The sequence below is a fragment of the Sinocyclocheilus rhinocerous genome, unplaced genomic scaffold (genome assembly GCF_001515625.1).
Source record: "Sinocyclocheilus rhinocerous isolate Xijiao unplaced genomic scaffold, SAMN03320098_v1.1 scaffold6, whole genome shotgun sequence".
In the NCBI taxonomy this organism is placed as follows: Eukaryota; Metazoa; Chordata; class Actinopteri; order Cypriniformes; family Cyprinidae; genus Sinocyclocheilus; species Sinocyclocheilus rhinocerous.
In genome coordinates, this window is record NW_015661999.1 from 215,379 (window position 1) to 238,878 (window position 23,500).

Consider the following 23,500-nt stretch of genomic DNA (forward strand, 5'->3'; position numbering starts at 1 on the left):
TCCTCCCTAAGTCCCATTCCTAAAATCCGCTGGAGGAAGGTAGATGGGATTTTACCACCTAAGGTCGGAGCAAGTGCAGAGGGACCCATCCTGATTATTCCTGAACTGAATTTTGATGACGAGGGCATGTATGAGTGTGAGGTTTACAACTCAGAGGGCCGTGAGACACATCAGGGACGCATCTCTGTGCAAGGTAGGATAACGACAGCACTAGAATGATATTTTCTACCAGATTTTCCTGTTGTTACCTTTGGTTGAAGTTTGATGTGACATAAAACTTTGTGTTGTTATTATTAACTACAATTATTTTAAATGGTTAATTAGAATAAAGCTGAAATAAAATAAAATATAAAATATATAAGAATATTTATATGAGTATTAGAAAATTTTAACTGAAAAAGAAAAATCTGCTGCTTTGTGTCTTCTCGCTCCCCAGCCCAGCCTGAGTGGCTTCAGGTCATGAGTGACTCTGAGGTGGAAATTAGTTCGGAGCTGCAGTGGAGCTGTGCTGCTGCGGGCAAACCAAGACCCACCATTCACTGGCTCCGTAACGGACAGCCCCTCATCACACAGGTCAGCCATATGCGCGCACACACACACACAACTGTAGCTGGATTGTCATCTGACAATGTGTGTGTTATCAGAAATGAACAGGACCTCTAGCTGTCAAGACTCAGACTGATATATGCTTACTCAGTTTTAGAAAACTCTTCATGTCTTAGAGGCAGTGAGATGTGACAGTGAATAACCTGCTCATTATTTTTTCAGCTGGAGATAGATTGACAAGAGAAATGTTGTGTAGCCCTCTGCTGGTGTTAATGTGCATGTGCATTATGTCTCTTACACAGTCTGACACTTACCTGTGTGCAGGACCGTGTGGAAGTGAATAACGGCCGACTGAGGATCAGTAACCTCGCCCTGGAGGATTCGGGGATGTATCAGTGTGTGGCCGAAAACAAACACGGCACCATTTACTCAAATGCTGAGCTCAGAGTTCAAGGTGAGCACAACTGAATCTGAACATGAAAATAAATCAGAATATCACTGCATAAGCATTGACATGATTCTCTTGTTCTCTACCTTAACGCACTTCAAATCCCCGTCTGCCCACCCAGTCATGCCTGAAATACCAGTTATAGTATGATCTGTTTTTAAATCCTCTGTGTGGTTTCCTATCTTCCTTCCTGCCCCATCCTGTCGCCCTATTTCAGTCCAGGCCCCAGACTTTAGGTTAAATCCAGTACGGAAGCTGGTTCCTGCTGCCCGTGGCGGACAGGTGAAAATGGAGTGTAAACCTCGGGCAGCTCCTAAGCCAACTCTCTTCTGGAGCCGTGGCACAGAGCTACTGACCAATAGTACCAGGTAATCCAGTAATGAAGTGTTTCAAAGACCTCCTAAATGCTTTAAACTCAATATATTTTATTATTGACAGACAAATGGCCTTGTGGGTTTGTTAAAAGCTGTTTGGTGAGGTACAGGCGAGCTGTTTACCTGTTTTGTAGATGCTTACAGTGATCTCAAAAAGTCCATGTGATGAACTCTCTCCAGGATAACAGTCACTCCAGATGGGGTTCTGTGGATCTATAACATCAGTCGTTCTGATGAGGGAAAGTACACCTGCTTTGCAGAAAACTACCTTGGCAAAGCCAACAGCACAGGACACCTGTCTGTCAGAGGTAACAAAACCTAATTCTATGTTTATCTAGTTTAAAGGTCTCAGGTTATCTGTTTAGCACTAAATATTGTAACAGCAGTGTGAGTGTTTACATGCAGTTTTACACAGATTACGCTTGAAAGTGTAAGATCACGTAAAACCCATAAACAAATGTCATTAACGGTTAAGCAAACTCTGGACTTTTCTCGACACACCTTTTTAGCCTAGTTTGCTTTGCATGTAAACACCTTTATCAACTCTCTATCTGCATGTTCATTGTGCACATATCTTCTGTTATGTCTCAATTTCAAGCCTGAGTGCATTTTTGGCTTATTGATCTGCATGTAAATCTCTAAAATGCTAATTTTAGTAGTCATCAGCATTTTATTGTGGGTCAAAAGCTTTCAGGGTATAAAGTTATGTTTTTCACCTTGTTCTCTCAAACAGATGCCACAAAAATCACATTAGCACCCTCTAATGCTGATATCAATCAGGGTGAAAATGCCAGTCTGCAGTGCCATGCGTCACATGACCCTACAATGGATCTCACCTTCACCTGGTCCCTCAATGGAGTTCTGTTGGACCTAGAGGAACCAAATGGACACTATCGGCGTATGGAGGGGGTAAGCACTTGATGTGAAAGGGTGTTTAAAAACGGCAAACTTTAGTACATTAACTCTGTTATTTTACATTATCATTCAGTAAAATGTATACAAATGTTTATTAAAGAAGTCTCTTATGCTCACCAAGGTCATAAAGATTTGACACTTTGCTGTGCCATAGCAACAGCATAGCAGTATGCTAAAAACAACTTGTCAACCTGACAACCACCCACAACACTCTAGCATGCAACCAAATACGTCTTACACCTTCTTAAAAAAATGTGAAAATCTAGTTATGTTCTTAATATTTAAAATCAGCAAGATTAGTAAAACCAACTGAATTTGTATTCCAGTAGCAGCAGGCTCCTCACACACTCTGAGATTAGCTTTAATAGGATTCACTTCAAAGTAAATCCCTTTTAGACATATTATATATAGTCCATTTTAAAATCCCAAATTTGAAACCTCGCCAGATTAAGCATGTAATAAAAAACATGATAATGCTCCTATGAAGTTGAAGTGGGCTAATACTCCTTTTTAATAAAGTTTACTTTTCTTTTCATTGTCACTTTATATAGAAAGAGACGATTGGTGACCTGGTGATAGTGAACGGACAGCTCAGCCACGCTGGCACATACACCTGCACGGCCCAGACGGTGGTGGACAGCGCGGTAGCCTCGGCCAAACTGGTCGTGAGGGGTGAGGGCTTCCATGTGGCTGAGCAGTGACAGAGACCTTATTAAAGATTAGATTACCAGCCTGCAGCCTTTGGCTGTTCCACAGCCCTGTTCTTGTGTTTTACCTCAGCTTGATCGTTTTTAACTAGACTACTCTCAGAACTCAGCCCTGTGAGAATTAATGAAATGTAGAGTCATAAAATCTAAATTTAGTAGATCTATATCCTTGGGGTTTGGTTCCCATAAGCCTGTTTGATACAGATTTTGTAAAGAAAGCAGCCCAGCCAAACCACTTTAATAATGTTTTTTGCTGTGTGTGCTTGAATATGAATGTATGGAAAAAAAATGTGAACTTGTGAAAAAAAAAACTCTTGTAGATTCTTTGATAAACTGATTGTTTCTCTCTTTACAGGCCCACCAGGACCTCCTGGAGGTTTAGTGGTGACTAGTGTCAATGACACATCGGTTGAGTTGAGATGGAGCCGTGGATATGACAACCACAGTCCCATTGGCAAGTATGTCATCCTGGGCCGATCCTCACAGACTCACGACTGGAAGAGGATGAGGACAGGTGAGGTTATGTGTCATTTTGGTGTCATACAAACACAACTTCCTGCATAATGCTAGAATTAACATTTTTGCATCAATATTATTAAGAATATGCTTATAGTGAAAAGTGTTAAAAATAATGACTATATATATTTTTTTTATTATAGCAGGGTTTCTCTAATGTTTTAGAACTTTTTTGTGTTCATAACCCTGAATTTGTTCACAGTCCCCCGTTTGCATCAAGCTAATGAAGCATCTTAAATTAAACATTGTAAATGAAACATTTAAATCACTCTTCCCACATTGTTAATCAACTTTGCAATCTTGCATTCTAAGCATAAGCTTTTTTATATTAGTGGAATATTTATTATATATTATAATAAATGTAATTTTTAATGTATAATATGTAATTTTTCATTTAATAATGTTTTAAGAATTCATAATGTACCCCAACCCCCCACCACCACCCCTTGCTATTTGAGAAAGGGCGCCCAGGACCCTAGTTTGAGAAATCTATTTGTATTAGAGCAGTGGTTACTAAACTTTTTGCAGCGTTCACCCCTTTCTATTGTTTGACATGTGTCAGGCACCCCCACCACCTTACTCTGGTTAAAGACCGCATTTTTAACTGCAATAACTAAATACAAATATTCACTGTATACAGGGCTTGACCTTAACTTTTATTCTCACCAGCCACTATGCTTAGTGGTTTTCCAAAATTACTAGCCACTCAGCATTTTAACTGGCCACAATCTTGTTGTTGGGAAATTACATTTTATATGACTAAAGTTTCTGCATACTAAAATTTGTTTAAATTTATTTCCAGCTCATTTTTTGCCTATATAAAGGGCATTTTCCCCTAACTTTATTAAATGCATGCGTCATCTTTCATATAAAATTGTTACATTTTATTAATAATTTCACTTAATATAATAAGACATTTTTATAAGGCTGTTACCAAGCAAATGCAATCAGTAATAACAAAAAACGGATCATTCCACTGCAGAAGAGACAACTATTTACACTGCAAAATTACAACAGCATAAATAATGAGTTTGGTGTTCTCTTCCAAGAGCTGGCCTCCTGGCCAAACTGAGCAACTGATGGAGAAGGGCTTTGGTTAGTGTGGTGACTATTTTAGCTCCATGATCATATGTGGAGAAAAGAGAAATCTACAGAAGGACAAACATCACTCCAACACTTCACTGATCCAGTCTTTATGGCGGTGTGGCCAAACTCAATCCTCTCTTCAGTCGGTGCTTCAGCTAAATATTTAGTTATGTATGAATACTTATGCAATGTACTTATTTCAATTTTTTATTTTTAATAAATTTACGAAGTTGTGACAATTCTGTTTTTGCTTTGTCAGTATGGTGTATGGAGTGTAGATTGATGTGGAAAAAAGTAATTTAAAGAAGTTTATCACAAGGCAGCAACATAATAAAATGTGAAAAAAATGAAGTGGTATGACTACTTTCGCTAGGCACTGTATATATACATACATACAAATATGAAATGTTGGAAAATATGCAAGGATAAGCTACTTTTAAATATGAAAGTAAAATGATGCATTCATTCAAATGATTCGTTCAGACGGCTGATTCATCCAAGAATGAAGCAAGTGCCTGTCTTTATTAATGGACCACTGAATCATTGCCTCAAATTATCAATTCAAAAACGCAGAATCATTCAGTAACAAAACACTTGTGTGTTGCTCAGAAATGCCCAACGGTTCTGCTGTGCCTGTGATTTTTGTTTAGAAATATTTTCGTTAACCAAATCGAGCAATAACAGTCAACATTGACAGTATTGTACTAAAATGTAAGTCATTGAATATTAACTACTCGTTTGAACTCTTGTATAAATCAATGTCAAATTTGCAATCATACTGGTTTTCAGGGAAAACTGCACTCTCTATTGCTTAACTAGGCTATATGTTATAAATATAAAAACTACATTTTTACCTTAGTAAATGTTTCTTCTGTGTGCAGTTGTGTTCATTTGTTTCGATTTCTCCACGAGATTCTTTCACACACAGACAGGCTGCGTGAGCCTCAACTGACGCGACTTTGTTACTGTCAATGCATTATCCATTATAAATTGCCATTTACGCAAAATGTAATAAAATCATAATCATTCTCGCCGAAATTTTGGTGCTACCCTACTTAGATGTTTTAATCAGGTTAATTGTCCGGTCGGGCAAGTAAAATTCCCTTTCACTTGCCCCATCAAAAAATCCACTTGTCCCAGACAAGCATTAATGGCGAGCTCTGATACTGTATATAAAATTCATCCCACTAAAGTGGCTAGTGGCATTGACCGTGTTACCCGCCACTGATAAAGTCCACCCGCATTTGGCAGGTTGGCGGGTGTTAGTGTTAAGCCCTGACTGTATATTACAAAACATTAAAATTTCAGTTATAAATAAAAAAAGAATATTACTTCCTATCTTTTTTAGTGAGGTGGATGGGCCTGCATGTTTGCACACAGATCAAAATCAGTTTTGGAACTGCTGTATTAGAGCATCATACATTATGTTATTCTCAATGATCGAATATGTACCTCTCATGGGTTCCTTCAGACCCTGCGAACATAGAAGGAAATGCTGAGTCTGCACGTGTGATAGATCTTCGACCCTGGATGGATTATGAATTCCAGGTCATTGCCAGTAACATTTTGGGTAGTGGAGAACCAAGCATGCCCTCCCAGTCTGTCCGAACCAAGCAAGCAGGTCAGAACCATTACAGAGTTGTTAGTGTTGAAGAATAATAAAACCAAATGAAAAACAAATTGACATAAAATATAAGTGTGGTTCCACATAGAAATATGTTTGGTTGATAGTAGTTTTTTTTCCCCCTCTATATAAGTGTGTTATTTTTTTGCCTTATAGCACCCAGTGTGGCTCCCAGCGGACTTGGTGGAGGTGGTGGAAACCGTAATGAACTTATCATTACATGGACTGTAAGTGCCATGGACCTCTATTGATCTAATTGCATATGAGATTTGCCTTATTCCTTTTAATCAGTATATAGAGTTTCTAACAGATGGTCGATCAATGTGTCTTTATTACTCAACCCTCACTTTCTGTTACATAATGAGACAAAAAACGATTTCTCCTGGTATGAATTGCAGCCCATGGCCAGGGAGTATCAGAATGGAGATGGCTTTGGTTATATCCTGGCATTCAGAAGGCAAGGGATGCCAACATGGACGGTGGTGAGGGTGCCACACGTGGAGTCATCACGATATGTCTACAGCAATGAGAGTCTGTCAGCCTACTGCCCTTTTGAGGTCAGAATCAAGGCCTACAACAAGAAAGGAGAAGGTCCCTTTAGCCAGATTGCTGTAGTGCATTCTGCAGAAGAGGGTGAGAAACATTATGAAAGATTTAAATTTTCTATTATTTTCCTCTTATCATTTGAGAAAAGACAGCTTCTTATACGATGTGAATTTGTTGTTCTATGGAAGCTTATTGTAAGTTTCAGAAGTCAAAATTTTGTCCCAAAAAACAATATTGAAACAAAGCTGCAATAATGTTTCGCCCCGAAGTTCTGCAGTGTCATACAGATGATTATATTAACACACAACCACCCACATTTACATATCAAAGATCCCTATTTAATAATCAGCTACTAGAAGTAGCAACACAAGAACCACTAATAACAGTAAAATTAGAAAATAAACCAAACTGCTCTGTATACAGTATTCTTTACAAGGATCCCAAGTTTATTTTAACATGGTCTCTCATCAAGGTTTTGTTTTAACAGTGCAGCACATTTCAGCGCTGCAGACTAGTCAGAGTCAGAGTAGAATGCTGGCTTTGAAAAGAGGCTGTTATTGAATGAAGAGATGGCGCAAACTGTATTATAACCGACATCAAATGTGCAACTCGTGTAATCGCAGCAATATGCACGTGTAGAGGGTGTACAGAATTCAAAGAGTCAGAGGGAGAATTAAATTATGACTTTATGAAAATGTTACCAGCCATCTAAAATGAAATAAAAAGATGAAATGATAAACAAATGTATGATATTACCTCTTTAATGCCTCATTCATCGTAACTGACAGTGATCTTTATGTTTTCCGGTCTTCCTTAGAACCTACCCTATCCCCAAGAAAGATTAATGCCACTGCTTTGACAGCTTTTGAGATTCGGGTGTCCTGGGACCCCATTCAACATTTGAACATTAATGGAGTACTTCGGGGTTACGAGGTCAGGCCCGTTCTTCTTTTAATATCTGTTACGTCTCTTTTTGTATTTTTTATGTGGATTGATAAATGTGAATGGCATGACAGAGTTGATGGTTGTTTTGTTGACCATTGTGGGTCATTGTTGGCCACTGAGGATATGTGAGCTTTGCCCCGCTGGGTGATGAACTAATAGAGGCGCTGTTATCTCATTAGTTCATTTCTATGAACAGCACGTCTAGATCAGATCAAAGAACATGAAACACATTATTTAGATAAGACGCCTCCTTTTAGATAAAACCATGCTTTGAAATTCACTGGTATCAAAGGGTGTTTTTTGCAGATTGTATTTAATTGAATATGCTAAAACAATTCATAATTTTGTGTCTTTCAGAAGCGAAATAAGATTCCATTATTTGTTTACCCATTTTTATTTTAATGGTAACACTTTAGTTTAGGGACCACTATTAACTAGTTGCTTATTATACTAACATATTGGCTGTTAATTAGTACTTATAAAGCACATATTAATGCCTTATTCTGCATGACTGTATTTTAGATCCTTTAATCCGATCCCACACCTAAACTTACCAACTACCTTATGAACTATTAGTAAGCAGCAAATTAGCAGTTTATTGAGGCAAAAGTCATAGTTAGTAGTTAGTTAATATTAAGAATTGGAACTTAAAATAAAGTGTGACCATTTTAATTTCTCAATACAGAGTTCACGTTCACATGTCTCAGGTTTGAGATTGTCCTCTTGCTCTGGTTTCAGATTCGTTATTGGCGACAACATGAACGCGAGGCAGCTGCGGACCGAGTGAGAACGGCAGGGCTGGAGAACACGGCACGAGTCACGGGTCTGAGGCCTAACACTCTCTATCACGTCACCGTATTGGCCTACAACAGTGCAGGCACTGGCCCACCCTCCCCAAGAACCACTGTCATCACCAAGAAACCTCGTAAGACCTCATTTTCGGGCTCAGGGAGTGCTGGTAGCCTAGCTAAAATGTGATTTACATGAGTAAAACATGCTTCTGGAGATTAATTTTCCTACCAATCCTCACCCAAACTCCTACTCCAAACTACCTAGCCGACACATGATCAGACTTTACTGTTAAAAGGTGATTGAAAGAATGTTAGTGATTTTAATGTTGAAAAAAATTTTTTAAACAATGTTCAAATAATGTTAAACAAAAAACTTATAAATGAATGCTGAACTTTTGAAAATCTGTATAAAAAAGATGGTGAAACAATGTAGTGATATCAACGTTGATTCAATTTGCAAAATTTAAAATTGAACTTTGATCCATGACATTGATTCTATAAAAAAAAAAAAACGTTGAAATGTCAGCTGGGTACTCTTTGAATCAGAGGGCAGTGTTTGGTTGATAAGAATGTTGCTCCAAGAAACAACAAAGGCTGATTTATGTCCAACTTGCGTAAGTTGGTAGCCTAAGGGTGTAAGAGTTGAGAGATAAAAGAGATAAAAGATCTTGTTGCGTCACATCACATTGTCATGATATTTTACAAAATAACTTTGTGATAACTTTTATTCCGTAAATTGCTTTTGGTAAAGATTGTCTAAAAAAATTTTTAAATATCAGTCCACCATCTTTGCTGTTGGTTCAAAACCTCTTACATTAATTTTCATTCTCCTTCATGGAGAAAATAAACTGTCTCTTGATGTGTACAAATAGGTTATGTACTTATGTAGATTATGTACCTACTTATAACATTTACAATATTGTAACAGTAATGTACATAAGTTTGATTTTGCTACTAAATATAACTAGAACAATCTGTCACTTCCATTACAGTTCAAATGCCACCAACAGTCCTACATGCACATTCGCAGTTCCTGTCTTTGTCACTGAGAATGGTGTGAAGGCCAGTGTACTTTGTGGACTTACCTTTGCTTGTATCTTCATTACTAGCCCCCAACCGTCCTCCAGGTAACGTCTCATGGAAGGTTGATGGTTCTTGGGTTACTGTGAGGTGGGATCATGTTAAATCCATGGACAATGAGTCTGCTGTTCTGGGTTACAAAGTGAGTGACACACGCTGCCACCCAACACTACGGCTGTCTCTTAAGATGTGTGTTTGTGTTGGGTCATCTATCTCCATCTGTATGTCACCAGAATATTTGCTCAGATTCAGTCATTTTAGTCAAAGGCAGGATATCATATCATTTCATACCTCTGAGGTAAGACTTTAATAAATGAGCGGCCTTAATGGCGTGTGAGAAGAGAACGTGTTGTCGCTTATGGAAAACCAGACCAACGACCTTAACAGTGAATAAACCTTTTAACCAGTTGTTTATATCTCATATCTGATCTGCTATCGGATCAAGGTCATCTTTTGTCAAGATGGCTATCAAGATAACATATACTGATTCTCAGAAACTGATTAAATCAGTTGCTTTCAATACACGTCTGCCAACTTTCATTAGGGATTTCTCAACTTGTTTTAGTTCATTTTTTAAGTTAAAATTTCAAAAGAATATAACAACACATTTGTATGTTCACTGTTCTGTGTGAAATTGGTTAATGGTCAAATGTAGGTACACAAATAATATTATAAAATAATAATATTTTATAATACTAATAATATCTGAATAATAATAATAATTGTATTTTCATTTGTATTTGTTTCGTATTTGTATTTTTTATTTTGTAAAATATATTTGTGAATCTTTATAGTATGTTCAAACCCGCTGTAGTTCCCTCAGTTTGGGAAACCTTCCAGGATAAAGTTTGACAAAGTAACTTCTGTCAGAAAATCACCTGTAAAGTTATGTATATAAGACTATCCAACTTTTCCACAAACATACGATAATGTACTGTATAGCAAATCTCAACTGCTTGATTGCTTGTATTGTCACAAAATGTGAAGTATATTTTCGCACAGCTCTAATCTGCTTAATGCAAATATAAGCCATGAATATATTATGATATTATAAACATTAACATCATGATTTTCTGTAAAGCTGCTTTGAAACTGTGTATTGTGAAAAGGGCTATACAAATAAATTTGACTTCAAATACTATACTGCTATCTGGAGAATTTCATTCTCAAAACATCATTTTTAAAACAAATTGGTTCTCTATTAATTGTGTAGGTCCTTTACAAACATGAAGGGCAGTCTGCCTTGAAGATATTGGACAAAAGCAAGAACTCCATCATTCTGCCGTTACCCAAGGACAATGGTTATGTGGTTCTAGAAGTCCGCTCTTGGGGAGATGGAGGAGATGGAGCAGCCCATGAGACCATAGTGTCTCGAGACTCAGGTATGTGCTACTAAAAGTAGCTAGGAGTACTGGTTTTAGAAAAGTAACTCAAGAACTAGTGTTTAAGTGCTAAATGTTGTCTCTGAAAGTCTGTGTGTTTGATCCACAGGCACTGGAATGATGGTCCAGAACAGTGCTGACACTTCTGGATCCCTCTGCACATCTGTTCTGGCGTTCACTGCGCTCGTTCTCATTGGCTCGTCGGGACTGTGATGCTAGCCAATGATGAGGCATTTCATATTAATATCATAGAGAACTGGACAGGTTTTCCTCAGAATGGGCAGGGCTGTGGGTGGTGGGGGTTTTTGATGAGGGACATTGGAATGGATGCGTGGGGTGTGAAGTTTTGGAAATGTGAGGAGTGGAAGATTATTTTGTATAAAAAGGCTTTTTTACAAGGATGACTGGTCAAAGAGAGTCGTTGTGGGAGACTTTTTTGATTGTTATAATTTTAGACGCTTGCCTTACGGAAACTTGAGTGGTGGTCGTGTCAGCATTTGGCTGTAGTTTCTAAAATTCAGCAACAGCTCTGACTTGTTGATTTCCTCATTGGTGTAAATACACATTTCCATAATAGATAAAACAAAACTTTTTTTAATACTTTGATGCTACTTCATGGCAGCATGTGGACTGCAAAATGATCCAAATGAATGTTTACCTTTTTTATTTAATCTTTTAGTTTTTTTGTGATAATGTAATTAGAAGCAAGAGCAGATCATGATTTTTATTAACTGAAACTGTGTATTGTGAAAAGGGCTATACAAATAAATTTGACTTCAAATACTATACTGCTATCTGGAGAATTTCATTCTCAAAACATCATTTTTAAAACAAATTGGTTCTCTATTAATTGTGTAGGTCCTTTACAAACATGAAGGGCAGTCTGCCTTGAAGATATTGGACAAAAGCAAGAACTCCATCATTCTGCCGTTACCCAAGGACAATGGTTATGTGGTTCTAGAAGTCCGCTCTTGGGGAGATGGAGGAGATGGAGCAGCCCATGAGACCATAGTGTCTCGAGACTCAGGTATGTGCTACTAAAAGTAGCTAGGAGTACTGGTTTTAGAAAAGTAACTCAAGAACTAGTGTTTAAGTGCTAAATGTTGTCTCTGAAAGTCTGTGTGTTTGATCCACAGGCACTGGAATGATGGTCCAGAACAGTGCTGACACTTCTGGATCCCTCTGCACATCTGTTCTGGCGTTCACTGCGCTCGTTCTCATTGGCTCGTCGGGACTGTGATGCTAGCCAATGATGAGGCATTTCATATTAATATCATAGAGAACTGGACAGGTTTTCCTCAGAATGGGCAGGGCTGTGGGTGGTGGGGGTTTTTGATGAGGGACATTGGAATGGATGCGTGGGGTGTGAAGTTTTGGAAATGTGAGGAGTGGAAGATTATTTTGTATAAAAAGGCTTTTTTACAAGGATGACTGGTCAAAGAGAGTCGTTGTGGGAGACTTTTTTGATTGTTATAATTTTAGACGCTTGCCTTACGGAAACTTGAGTGGTGGTCGTGTCAGCATTTGGCTGTAGTTTCTAAAATTCAGCAACAGCTCTGACTTGTTGATTTCCTCATTGGTGTAAATACACATTTCCATAATAGATAAAACAAAACTTTTTTTAATACTTTGATGCTACTTCATGGCAGCATGTGGACTGCAAAATGATCCAAATGAATGTTTACCTTTTTTATTTAATCTTTTAGTTTTTTTGTGATAATGTAATTAGAAGCAAGAGCAGATCATGATTTTTATTAACAGTGTTTTGTATCTGTGTTGAATGATTGTAGCATTCTGCCTCCCTCAGTGTTCTAGTTTTTAAAGATGAAAGGTCTCACGAAAGCAGCGGTACAACAGAAGCTGATTCTTGTGTGGTTGTTAAAGTGGGCTTGGCTTGCCAAAGTTATCACTCTATTATCTTACTCATTGTTATTGCTTTGTCTTTTATTTCCTCATGGATTACATGAAATTGTCTCCCATGGGTTGTTACTTTCTTTCTTGGCACACTACAAGTGCGAGACACTGGACATTGAACAATACTGAAGATAACATTCATGGACAAATAAGTTAATTATTATCCTATAATATCATCATTTGTTATAAGGTATTGTTTTCTTCTAAGGACTGAATCATGGCCCAATCTTTGGAAACTGTCCCTAATGGTGTACACCTTGTCATACTTTAAGCCACAACGGCCATTTGACTGAAAGAATTAGGGGACACGTTTTTTGGGTGGCTAACATTAGGTTGTGAGGGTTTTAGTGAGGTTTCTGGGGCTCTCGCATCCCGCTGCCTGTTTGGAGGGCCCTAACAGGTCCCAGGACACTTGTCCGGGACAAAATCCAGCTCAGCCTAAACCTGCCATTTGTTGTTTAAAAACAATTATAGATTTAAAAAATATATATATTTTTGTTATCCTTTTTATTTATTTTTTATTTTAGTATTTTATTTATGAGGACAAAATTAAACATTTCAGAGATCCTCTGCTGTGCTTTTTACGAGTTGTTTCTCAAATCTATGGCATCAACTAATGAAGTGCAAACTGAAATTGCGCTTTCAGTGTAGCAGGTGAAATCTGACAGTATTCGACTATAAAATCATTTGATGTGCACAGTCATTTTGCATTGAATTTCAGTCTGACACTCGTACCTTCAGATCAAAATTTTCTCTTCCCTGCATTGCTTTTCATTTGTGCCTGTTCGATGGGATGATTTCCTTAGAATTATTTATTTTTTCTATTTAATGTTTGTATTTAATGTGTTTAATTCTTATCAAGTTCTTACTGTAAATATAGCGAATGTCTTCGTGTGAGGAGTGATTGTTTGAGCTCCTTAATTTTGTTTGTTACATCTTCTCTAACAACTTGTTGAAAATTATATCCAGTAATTTCATATTTTGTCCATGGGGTTTTAACTGTAAATTACAAATCATGATCACTCAGTGGCATTTTAAACAGTTTTAGCCAAAAACACATAACAGCATCATCAGTAGCTCTTTAGTGGTTTCTAGTCCCAAACCCTATAGCAGTCGAGTAAATGTTACACTTTCTAAATGTAGAAGCACTCAACAGTCATATTAGGACTACAAACCCAAAACTAGTGTCCTCTTGTCCTTGCATCTGTTTTGTACTTCTCTTTCAAGTCATTTTAATTACATTTTGAGTGCACTATATATAATTCCACAACTTTCTTTTCTCTAATCATTTATTTAATTCTGAAATTGTTCAGCTGTTTCACATTGTGTAGTTTGCCATCTTGTGTTGAATCAGGTCAGTCACAACTCAACACTGATAGCCGCTAACAGCTTTCCGAAGTGGCTGTATGTAGGCTTGCAGGAGTCCAATGGCACACTAGTAGTTTCACTCTAAAGGGCACTCAGGTTGTGATGTCAAGTTGTCTCTTCGAACTACCATGTACCCCAGTTGTTGTAAGGGTTGAGCCTGTCCACTGTGGACTGAATGTGAATAATGCAGCACTTGTAAATATTCTTCAATAAAAAAAAAACAGATTTTGACTGTATTTGAAACTATGTTCAGTTTTTAGTGATTAGCATAATGCACACATACATACAGATGTACACAACTGGCTAAAATGCACCTTGTATTTATGCATATGGAATATATACGGTCATATTAATCATACATCTAGTGCAATGCCATGAAATATTAATAAAAATATTATTAATGTATATTTATATTGACATGCACAGATTCCTAACTATCATTCTGGGTATGCATATCATGGGTTTGCATTTATTTCTAATATTAGAAAAGATTGTTTTATTACAAGAAACAAAACTGCTGACGTGAATATTTTTATGTAATTGTAGTGTAATTGAGGGATTACCTTTTATGATAATAATTCTGACTATTAGCTCATAATGTCATAACTAGGGTTTGGAATCGAAATCGATTCCGATTCCAGAATCGGATACTTAATGTCAGGAATCTATGGAAGCCCGTTTCCGCCACTGAATAAAAAAATAAAAAAGGTAATTGCGACTTCTCGCAATTCTGACTTTTTTTCTCAGAATTGCGTGATGTAAACTCGCAATTGCGTGTTATAAAGCCAGAATTGCGAGATATAAACTCGCAATTCTGAGAAAAGTCAGAATTGTGAGATATAAACTCGCAATTCTGAGAAAAGTAACAGCATCATCAGTAGCTCTTTAGTGGTTTCTAGTCCCAAACCCTATAGCAGTCGAGTAAATGTTACACTTTCTAAATGTAGAAGCACTCAACAGTCATATTAGGACTACAAACCCAAAACTAGTGTCCTCTTGTCCTTGCATCTGTTTTGTACTTCTCTTTCAAGTCATTTTAATTACATTTTGAGTGCACTATATATAATTCCACAACTTTCTTTTCTCTAATCATTTATTTAATTCTGAAATTGTTCAGCTGTTTCACATTGTGTAGTTTGCCATCTTGTGTTGAATCAGGTCAGTCACAACTCAACACTGATAGCCGCTAACAGCTTTCCGAAGTGGCTGTATGTAGGCTTGCAGGAGTCCAATGGCACACTAGTAGTTTCACTCTAAAGGGCACTCAGGTTGTGATGTCAAGTTGTCTCTTCGAACTACCATGTACCCCAGTTGTTGTAAGGGTTGAGCCTGTCCACTGTGGACTGAATGTGAATAATGCAGCACTTGTAAATATTCTTCAATAAAAAAAAAACAGATTTTGACTGTATTTGAAACTATGTTCAGTTTTTAGTGATTAGCATAATGCACACATACATACAGATGTACACAACTGGCTAAAATGCACCTTGTATTTATGCATATGGAATATATACGGTCATATTAATCATACATCTAGTGCAATGCCATGAAATATTAATAAAAATATTATTAATGTATATTTATATTGACATGCACAGATTCCTAACTATCATTCTGGGTATGCATATCATGGGTTTGCATTTATTTCTAATATTAGAAAAGATTGTTTTATTACAAGAAACAAAACTGCTGACGTGAATATTTTTATGTAATTGTAGTGTAATTGAGGGATTACCTTTTATGATAATAATTCTGACTATTAGCTCATAATGTCATAACTAGGGTTTGGAATCGAAATCGATTCCGATTCCAGAATCGGATACTTAATGTCAGGAATCTATGGAAGCCCGTTTCCGCCACTGAATAAAAAAATAAAAAAGGTAATTGCGACTTCTCGCAATTCTGACTTTTTTTCTCAGAATTGCGTGATGTAAACTCGCAATTGCGTGTTATAAAGCCAGAATTGCGAGATATAAACTCGCAATTCTGAGAAAAGTCAGAATTGTGAGATATAAACTCGCAATTCTGAGAAAAGTAAGAATTGCGAGATATAAACTCACAATTCTGACTTTTGTTCTCAGAATTGCGTAATATAAACTCACAATTGCGAGTTATAAAGTCACAGTTGCGAAAAAAAAGTCAGAATTGCGAGATATAAACTCGAAATTGCGAGAAAAAAGCCAGAATTGCGAGTTTTTATCTCTCAATTGTGACTTTATATCTCGCAATTCTGACTTTATAACTCGCAATTGCGAGTTTATATCTCACAATTCTGTGAAACGGGCTTCCATAGGAATCGGATACTTGTCAAATTAAAATTTCGATTCCGCCTATCGATTCCTATGAGCTTTTTTTTTTCTTCATCTGTGAGGACCGGACCGCCGACCTAGCGATCTGCCAGGACCTTGCTCGCTAATGCCGAGTTCACACTGCACGATTTTCAAACTTGTCGGATCGCCGTTGTTTTCACACTGTGACTATCTGAGGTAGCATTCAGTTGCTGCTGTGTTCACATTGCACGATGGATTGGCGACAGGGGGTTTCACATTGCATGACTTCACAATAGGAAGAATCGCCGACAGCTCTGTCTGGTCCGCAAACTACGTTTCACAACAAAACACACGCGAGAAGTGATAAGGAAATAACGCGAGAACCCGCGTGCGTCAGACTAGGAAGAATCGCCGACAGCTCTGTCTGGCTCTGCAAACTACGTTTCATTTAACTCCTCCCCGAACTTCCCGCTGCCCTGTATCTTGTCTGTAGGTCTTGTCTGTAGGTCTTGGCTGTAGGTCATCGCCCATGTGTTTTTCAGTCAGAACTCATTTCACACAGTGTGATTGTGAATCGCCACAGCTCCAGATATTTAGCATGCCAAAAATTTTTGACGGGCGTCGGCGACGCATCGGCGATTCCCTCAGATCGCATCTTTGATAATTCACACTGCGTGATTGTCACTCGCGTGAACGAGCACCGATTTGCCTCCGATTTCGGGCATTTGTTGGCAATTTCGCAAAACCTGTCGGCGAGTGAAAAATCGGGCTAAAATCCCATTTGTTGCAATGTGAACTCGGCATAAGCGCTCCAAAGTTTGGCTACATTTGCGATCAAAAGCCAAAAATGCTAAGTATAATATCTGTGATAGCTAAACATGTTGCAAGAGAGTGTCACCACCAACACGACAAAGCACTTTAATTTAATAGATCGTTAAAAATCGCAAACACGATTCAAACACCAACATGATTCTATTCCTAAATTACAATGATTCGTCTGTTTCATCCCTCAACCTTTGATGTGTGTGATCAATGTTGTTATCACTTGTTGGTTCGTCCGTGTAGCGCACGATCACATCAGTGTGATTTGAACATTTAAATTTGCGTTCGCGCTGCCGGTGACCTAAAGAAAGCAGCTGCCATCTGTCATGAACGAAACAGCTTCAAAGTCTTTTCAGCCACACAGTATCATTATTTCTGCGTTACAAACATTCAAATCACAGAAGTACTGGGATAAAAGTTTATAGTTCAGATATAAACTCTGATGTGTACGGTAGCGATTAAAATAGAGTAGATCACCTTTTGAAAGTTTTGACACTTCAAATGAAGATTTATCGATTACATTGTTATGCCAGTAGGTGGCGAAAAGGGGCTGGTAAAATGTATTTGTCTTTGAATCATACAAGAGATTCGTTCAAGAACGCTGATTCATCCAGTAATTAAACAAGTAGGCTACATCTTGAGTGAGTCATTGAATCATTTATTCATAAGTTGTTTATGTGATTTTGTTTAGCTGTCTAATGTTTTTTTCTTCTTCTTCATGATCATGAAAGAACCACAACTTCCATTGGGGGAAAAAAAAGAAAAAAGAAAAAACTCAATTTATCCAGAATCATGCAGTTCTATTTTGCACACAAACAGCTCTTAAAGAGTCCAGTTTTTATGTAGCCTGTAGATTTTTGTTCGTGGTATTCAGCACCAATAAATGTTTTGCAAAAAAGAGACACAGGATAAATGTTTGATATCATTTTTTAATCACATTGGAGTCGAAACTGGGAATCGAAAAAAGAATCGGAATCGATAAGCAGAATCGGAATCGGAATCGGAATTGATAAAATTCAAACGAACCTTCATATCAATCTCAAAGATAATAAAACCTTACCGTAACATGCGTTATATGACTCGTTATTAATTTTATTGCCCAATTCTAGTGAGGTTAGCACTTATCACCTGTACTTTGGAACTATTAATAATGTATAAGTATATATGATCATGAACAGGTTTTCACCAAACTGGGCATTCTGGGTGCAGCTGATACAGGTAAAGACAGCAGCTTCTCAGCTTCTGTTTCATTCATTAGTGTATTTTTTTTTTTTTTAACTAATGTTTATATGCGCACACTACTTTTCATTTTTCAACCATTTCTGGTATGGAAAGGCTTTGACTAGAGCAAAACTTGCTAAGACATGCTGGTGAAATTGCTAATTGTATTATTAGTTTTGTTTTCCAGCTCCAAAGACCAAAGACCAAAATGACTAAATTAACTCTTTTAGCAGGTATTCTTCATATATTTTTGTTAATTTAATTTGAATTTGATTTATTTACAATAAATTATATTTTAGTTTATTTTTATGCATAACCATATTGTCTTTCCCATAGCACTGGGCATCTTGCTTACAGTGCAGATTGGTAAGAACCTTCAATAACTTTTTCATTACCCAAAATACAGTATATGTCAGATATATACAGGTGCATCTCAATAAATTAGAATGTCGTGGAAAAGTTCATTTATTTCAGTAATTCAACTATAAAATAAATGCATCAACATTCATAATAAATATTCCAAGATGATGAGTAAAAATATATGTGTATTTGTGAGCTGTTAATAATATCTGAATTTCTGATAGTGGCTTCTACAAAGCTGGTGTGCTACATGACCAACTGGTCTCAGTACAGACCCGGCAATGGAAAGTTCCTGCCAGAAAACATTGATCCATTCCTCTGCACACATGTGGTTTATGCTCTGGCATCCATCAGTTATGATAATCAAATCACTACCATCGAATGGAATGATAACGAGCTGTACAAGTCACTGAATGACCTGAAGACAGTGTAAGCAAAAGCTGTTTCTATAGCAAAACAATCAATGCAGTGTGTTATAAACCTTGATTAATTACACAATTTAAATCAGACCTTTTGATAATGCACTTTAATTACACTGATTGAAAAATTAGGCAGATTGATTTTTCGAATTGACTTTTTTTTTTTTTTTTAATAGAAATCCTACATTGAAGACCATGCTGTCTGTTGGAGGATTGGTCAATGGCGTCAGTCCGTAAGTGAAACATATATCTGTGCAAGTCATAAATATATGACATAAACTTTACTGTACACTATAATATAAAAAACATACACAAAATATATATAAACTGTCATTTAAATCATATAAGTCCCTACCTGCCAACACATTAAACAAGATTTACTGAATCATATAACACATGTACTGTATGCCTTTATTTCAGAGGTGTAAAGTATTGGAGTAAATGTAATTAGTTACTGTACTTGAGTATCTTTTTGGGTACTTTGTAGTTGTACTGAGTATCAAAGATATTAGCAACTTTTACTCTTTACTTCACTACATTTTTGAATGAGTATCTGTACTCTTTACTCCACTACATTTGAAATGAGTGTTGCAGTTACACATTAAATTTTGCATGGACCTAGCTTTTTCTGCAGCAGTTTATTTCTGCTACAAAAGACATGATACTGCCTATTACAGGTCACTGAAAGTACTGCATCTTATGTGTTTTGCGCTTACTCACCCAAACTTTTCAACAAGGCTACTTTATGTGAATGCGAGTTCCTTAAGTATTTGTGAATCACAGGTGTTTTATATATGAGATGAGGACATGACTGCAACATTATTTTATTGTACTTTTACTCAAGTATGACTTTTAGGTACTCTTTACACCTCTGCTTTATTTGCACTTCAGATACATCAGAATGGTGTCAACTCCAGAAAACCGCAAGACTTTCATCCATTCTGCATTGCTGTTCCTGCGTCTCCATGAATTTGATGGTATGGATATTGACTGGCAGTACCCAGGTCACAATGGAAGCCCACCAGAAGACAAACAGAGGTTAACTACATTCCTCAAGGTGAGCAAGCTAGAGTGTTAAAATCAGGCATGTTCATTTCCATTAAAATATGACTTGGGGTCTGACTGTGTTTCTATTGTATGACAATTCTCAGGAACTGAGAGAAGCTGTTGAACAGGAGGCCATAGACACAAAGAAAACTCCTCTGATTCTTTCCTGCAAAGTTTCCGGCATCAAGTCCACTATTGAGCGTGCTTATGAGGTCGCTGAAATTTCAGGGTAAGTATTGCTGTATTATAATCCAACTACAGTAACATATGTTTGCCTATTTTTTACTTTCTCCTTCTTTCGGTCGTTATAGTCTGTTGGACTTCTTGACCATCCTGTCTTATGACTACCATGGCCACTGGGACCCCATGACAGGGCACAACAGCCCCCTTTTCCGCAGCTCCTTGGACACTGGAAACATCATTCACCACAATATCGTAAGATCAAAACCCTTACATTCAAAATGCATCAATTCAAAGTATAATTTGTAAGATCTCCTAGCACATTAATGGCTCTTTTCTCCAGAACTCATCTGTGGGATTCTGGCTGGGCAGTGGAGCCCATGCTGAGAGGCTGCTTCTTGGCTTCCCCACATACGGACGCACATTCTTGCTCTCCACTTCGCAAACAGGTCTCGGGGCCCCAGCCAATGGCCCTGCTGACGCCGGCCCTTACACACGCGAAGCAGGATTCTGGTCCTATTATGAGGTTTTAACACGCTACTTTTACATATGATCGAAAACAAGTGTTCTCAACTGGTTTTGCTTTAAAAACTAGGTCTTCCGTTAGACATCAAGTGGCACGAAATTTGTATACTAATAATTTTGTACATTATATGCAAAAAAATTATTTATATACATGTATATATATTATAATTTACTAAATTTACTACACATAATAGTACATTTCAAAATGCAAGGGGTTTGTTGAGAACTACTGCTATAAAACATCTATTCAGACCGCATTAAGTAAATCACTACTATCAAGGTTCAGTGTTTATTATACAACAGTTATTACACTGTTGTGAATTATTCTTTAGTCAGTGACTTTTTCTTGCATGTTGCATTGATTCGCCACTAGGTGGCGACAAGTAACAAACAGCCTTTATAAGTGAGTCACTGAATCATTCGCTCAAACGATTCATTCAGGAATACAGTTACATTGTTGGTTAGAGATTGCAGTTCGGTCTTGTGGAACTCATTTCATTGAAATAACAAAAATAGAAAAAGTAACTGCAATATGATGAGTGTTTGGTTTGTAAATGTATCTCAAGTTTTAGCATTTTATGCTCTCAGGAGCCAGTTATTTACCACAGAAAACACACTGTGGTTTGCATAATCTGTGTAAGCTTTGGGTGATGAAGGTTATGATTGTTTTTGGTTCACAGATTTGCCCCATGGAATCAAGTGTCACTATTGAATGGATCGATGAGCAGATGGTGCCCTATGCAGTTCAAGGAAGGGCTTGGGTTGGATTTGACAACCGTGAAAGTTTTGCTGCTAAGGTAAATCAACTACTGGTTTCCAGAACGCAATGAGATGTTTGATGAATTTCCGACAAACTTTTCCTAATTGCTTTAACAGGTGCAGTGGCTGAACTCCATGAGCTTGGGCGGAGCCTCAGTGTGGACCTTAGATTTAGACGATTTTTCTGGTCGTTTTTGCTACAGCGGAGCTTATCCTCTTGTCAACCATTTGCGCAATGCACTAGGTAAACACTTTGCGATTATAATGCAGAAAAAGACCACAGCATTTATTCTGTCTTCTATTATATGCATTAATGTGACGCTGAATCTCTATTCACAGGTTTCCCACCCAAACCCACCACTACGCCACGTCCCACCACTACTGCTGACCCCATCGCCTCTTTCTGTGTTGGCAAACCAGATGGGCTATACCCCAACCCTGCTGACGAAACCACTTACTTCCAATGTTTCCGTGGAAACACATACCTGCATAAATGCCAGCCTGGTCTGGTCTTTGTTGATGATTGTAAATGTTGTGAATGGCCTTGAACGTAAGTTCAAATCCACTCCTCCTGTTCAATACAGATGTCCATGCAGTCTCCTATTTTTGTGATGTATTACCTCTGCTTCCAACTATCCAAGATCATCATTTGAAAAAAAATAAAATAAAGTGACAGACATTTTTATTTTATGCAAAACAGTATGGAGTTGTCTTGTTAAGGTGCTGGTCATATTTTCCTCACATTTAGTTAAAGAAAAATCATAATGTCCTGTTCAGTACAGTCTAGTTTTCTCTTGTTGTTATGCAGCAAAAACATTTCAATAAAAATATTTAAAGCAGTCTGACTTATTACCTTTTCCTTAAACTGATCATCTGAAAATAAAATAAAGATAGTGACAACCCTATAATGTATGACTAGCTTTATAAAACTGTGAAGTCTCACATATAGTAAAGGATACTTATAAACTTGACAGATATGAAGAAGAGCCATCATTAAACATGTCATATTATGAGCCCCACCCATCAGGCCACATCTTCATACGGTATTCTCAATTAGTATAGTGTCTATCTACTCCAAACAATATAATGTTCAGTGAACTGTGTATCCTTCTCAAATTTATAAGGTCCTGTTGTGCCCTCTGGTGTAATTCTGCTTGCCAAAGTAACTTGAAGAGCCTACCAGGTCATAATGACTGACTGTTCTGATAATGTTACACATGGACCTAGATTTTTTTGTTTTGTTTTTATATTACACAGCTAAGCTGATAAACTACCGGCAGATATCTGGGACACCGGAGTTGGCACAAGTTTAGATAGATTTTTTTTTAACTGTAAATACAAAGAAACTTTTCACAAAACATGGCCATTTTTTTCTGATTTGTCAGTAAATCCTAATGCAGTTCAAGTGTCTTTGATATTTCAGCGACAAATCAGTACAATAGCTTAATAAAGAATATGCATTTCATTATTAAAAGTATGTTTTTATAGTTAGTTATACATGTAAGGTTTAATGTAATTTTACCAATTATTTAAATAAACAATCAATAAACATACACTACCATTTTGAAAGTCTCTTATGCTCATCAGGGTTGCATTTATTTAATAAAAAATACAGTAAAGGAGTTATATTGTGAAATATTATGATTTTTTTTTTT

General features: G+C 37.2%; 3 protein-coding genes across 4 annotated transcripts in view; all 3 read left to right on the top strand.

The window, feature by feature from the left end:
• Window positions 1–11,676, top strand: part of LOC107727196 (contactin-2-like) — a 36,084-nt gene extending 24,408 nt beyond the window's left edge. For both annotated transcript variants that reach the window (XM_016536987.1, XM_016536988.1), the window contains exons 8-23: window positions 12–193; window positions 437–573; window positions 871–1,000; window positions 1,212–1,362; window positions 1,549–1,676; window positions 2,102–2,277; window positions 2,835–2,955; window positions 3,346–3,504; window positions 6,064–6,213; window positions 6,373–6,443; window positions 6,615–6,849; window positions 7,580–7,695; window positions 8,446–8,632; window positions 9,608–9,720; window positions 10,792–10,960; window positions 11,070–11,676. In XM_016536987.1, coding sequence (XP_016392473.1) covers window positions 12–193; window positions 437–573; window positions 871–1,000; window positions 1,212–1,362; window positions 1,549–1,676; window positions 2,102–2,277; window positions 2,835–2,955; window positions 3,346–3,504; window positions 6,064–6,213; window positions 6,373–6,443; window positions 6,615–6,849; window positions 7,580–7,695; window positions 8,446–8,632; window positions 9,608–9,720; window positions 10,792–10,960; window positions 11,070–11,173 — 2,329 coding nt within the window. In that variant the 3' untranslated portion in view covers window positions 11,174–11,676. The remainder of the gene's footprint in view (window positions 1–11; window positions 194–436; window positions 574–870; window positions 1,001–1,211; window positions 1,363–1,548; window positions 1,677–2,101; window positions 2,278–2,834; window positions 2,956–3,345; window positions 3,505–6,063; window positions 6,214–6,372; window positions 6,444–6,614; window positions 6,850–7,579; window positions 7,696–8,445; window positions 8,633–9,607; window positions 9,721–10,791; window positions 10,961–11,069) is intronic.
• Window positions 11,237–13,338, top strand: LOC107727177 (contactin-2-like). Its single transcript, XM_016536962.1, has 3 exons — window positions 11,237–11,248; window positions 11,819–11,987; window positions 12,097–13,338. Exons 1-3 carry the CDS (start codon window positions 11,237–11,239, stop codon window positions 12,198–12,200), a joined length of 285 nt encoding a protein of 94 aa, XP_016392448.1. The 3' UTR covers window positions 12,201–13,338.
• A 5,200-nt stretch (window positions 13,339–18,538) lies between these two features.
• Window positions 18,539–22,652, top strand: LOC107727185 (acidic mammalian chitinase-like). Its single transcript, XM_016536969.1, has 12 exons — window positions 18,539–18,552; window positions 18,743–18,788; window positions 18,892–18,921; window positions 19,140–19,344; window positions 19,511–19,567; window positions 20,226–20,391; window positions 20,486–20,610; window positions 20,693–20,816; window positions 20,905–21,087; window positions 21,767–21,883; window positions 21,963–22,089; window positions 22,185–22,652. Exons 2-12 carry the CDS (start codon window positions 18,764–18,766, stop codon window positions 22,391–22,393), a joined length of 1,368 nt encoding a protein of 455 aa, XP_016392455.1. The 5' UTR covers window positions 18,539–18,552; window positions 18,743–18,763; the 3' UTR covers window positions 22,394–22,652.
• The last annotated feature ends 848 nt before the right edge of the window (window positions 22,653–23,500 follow it).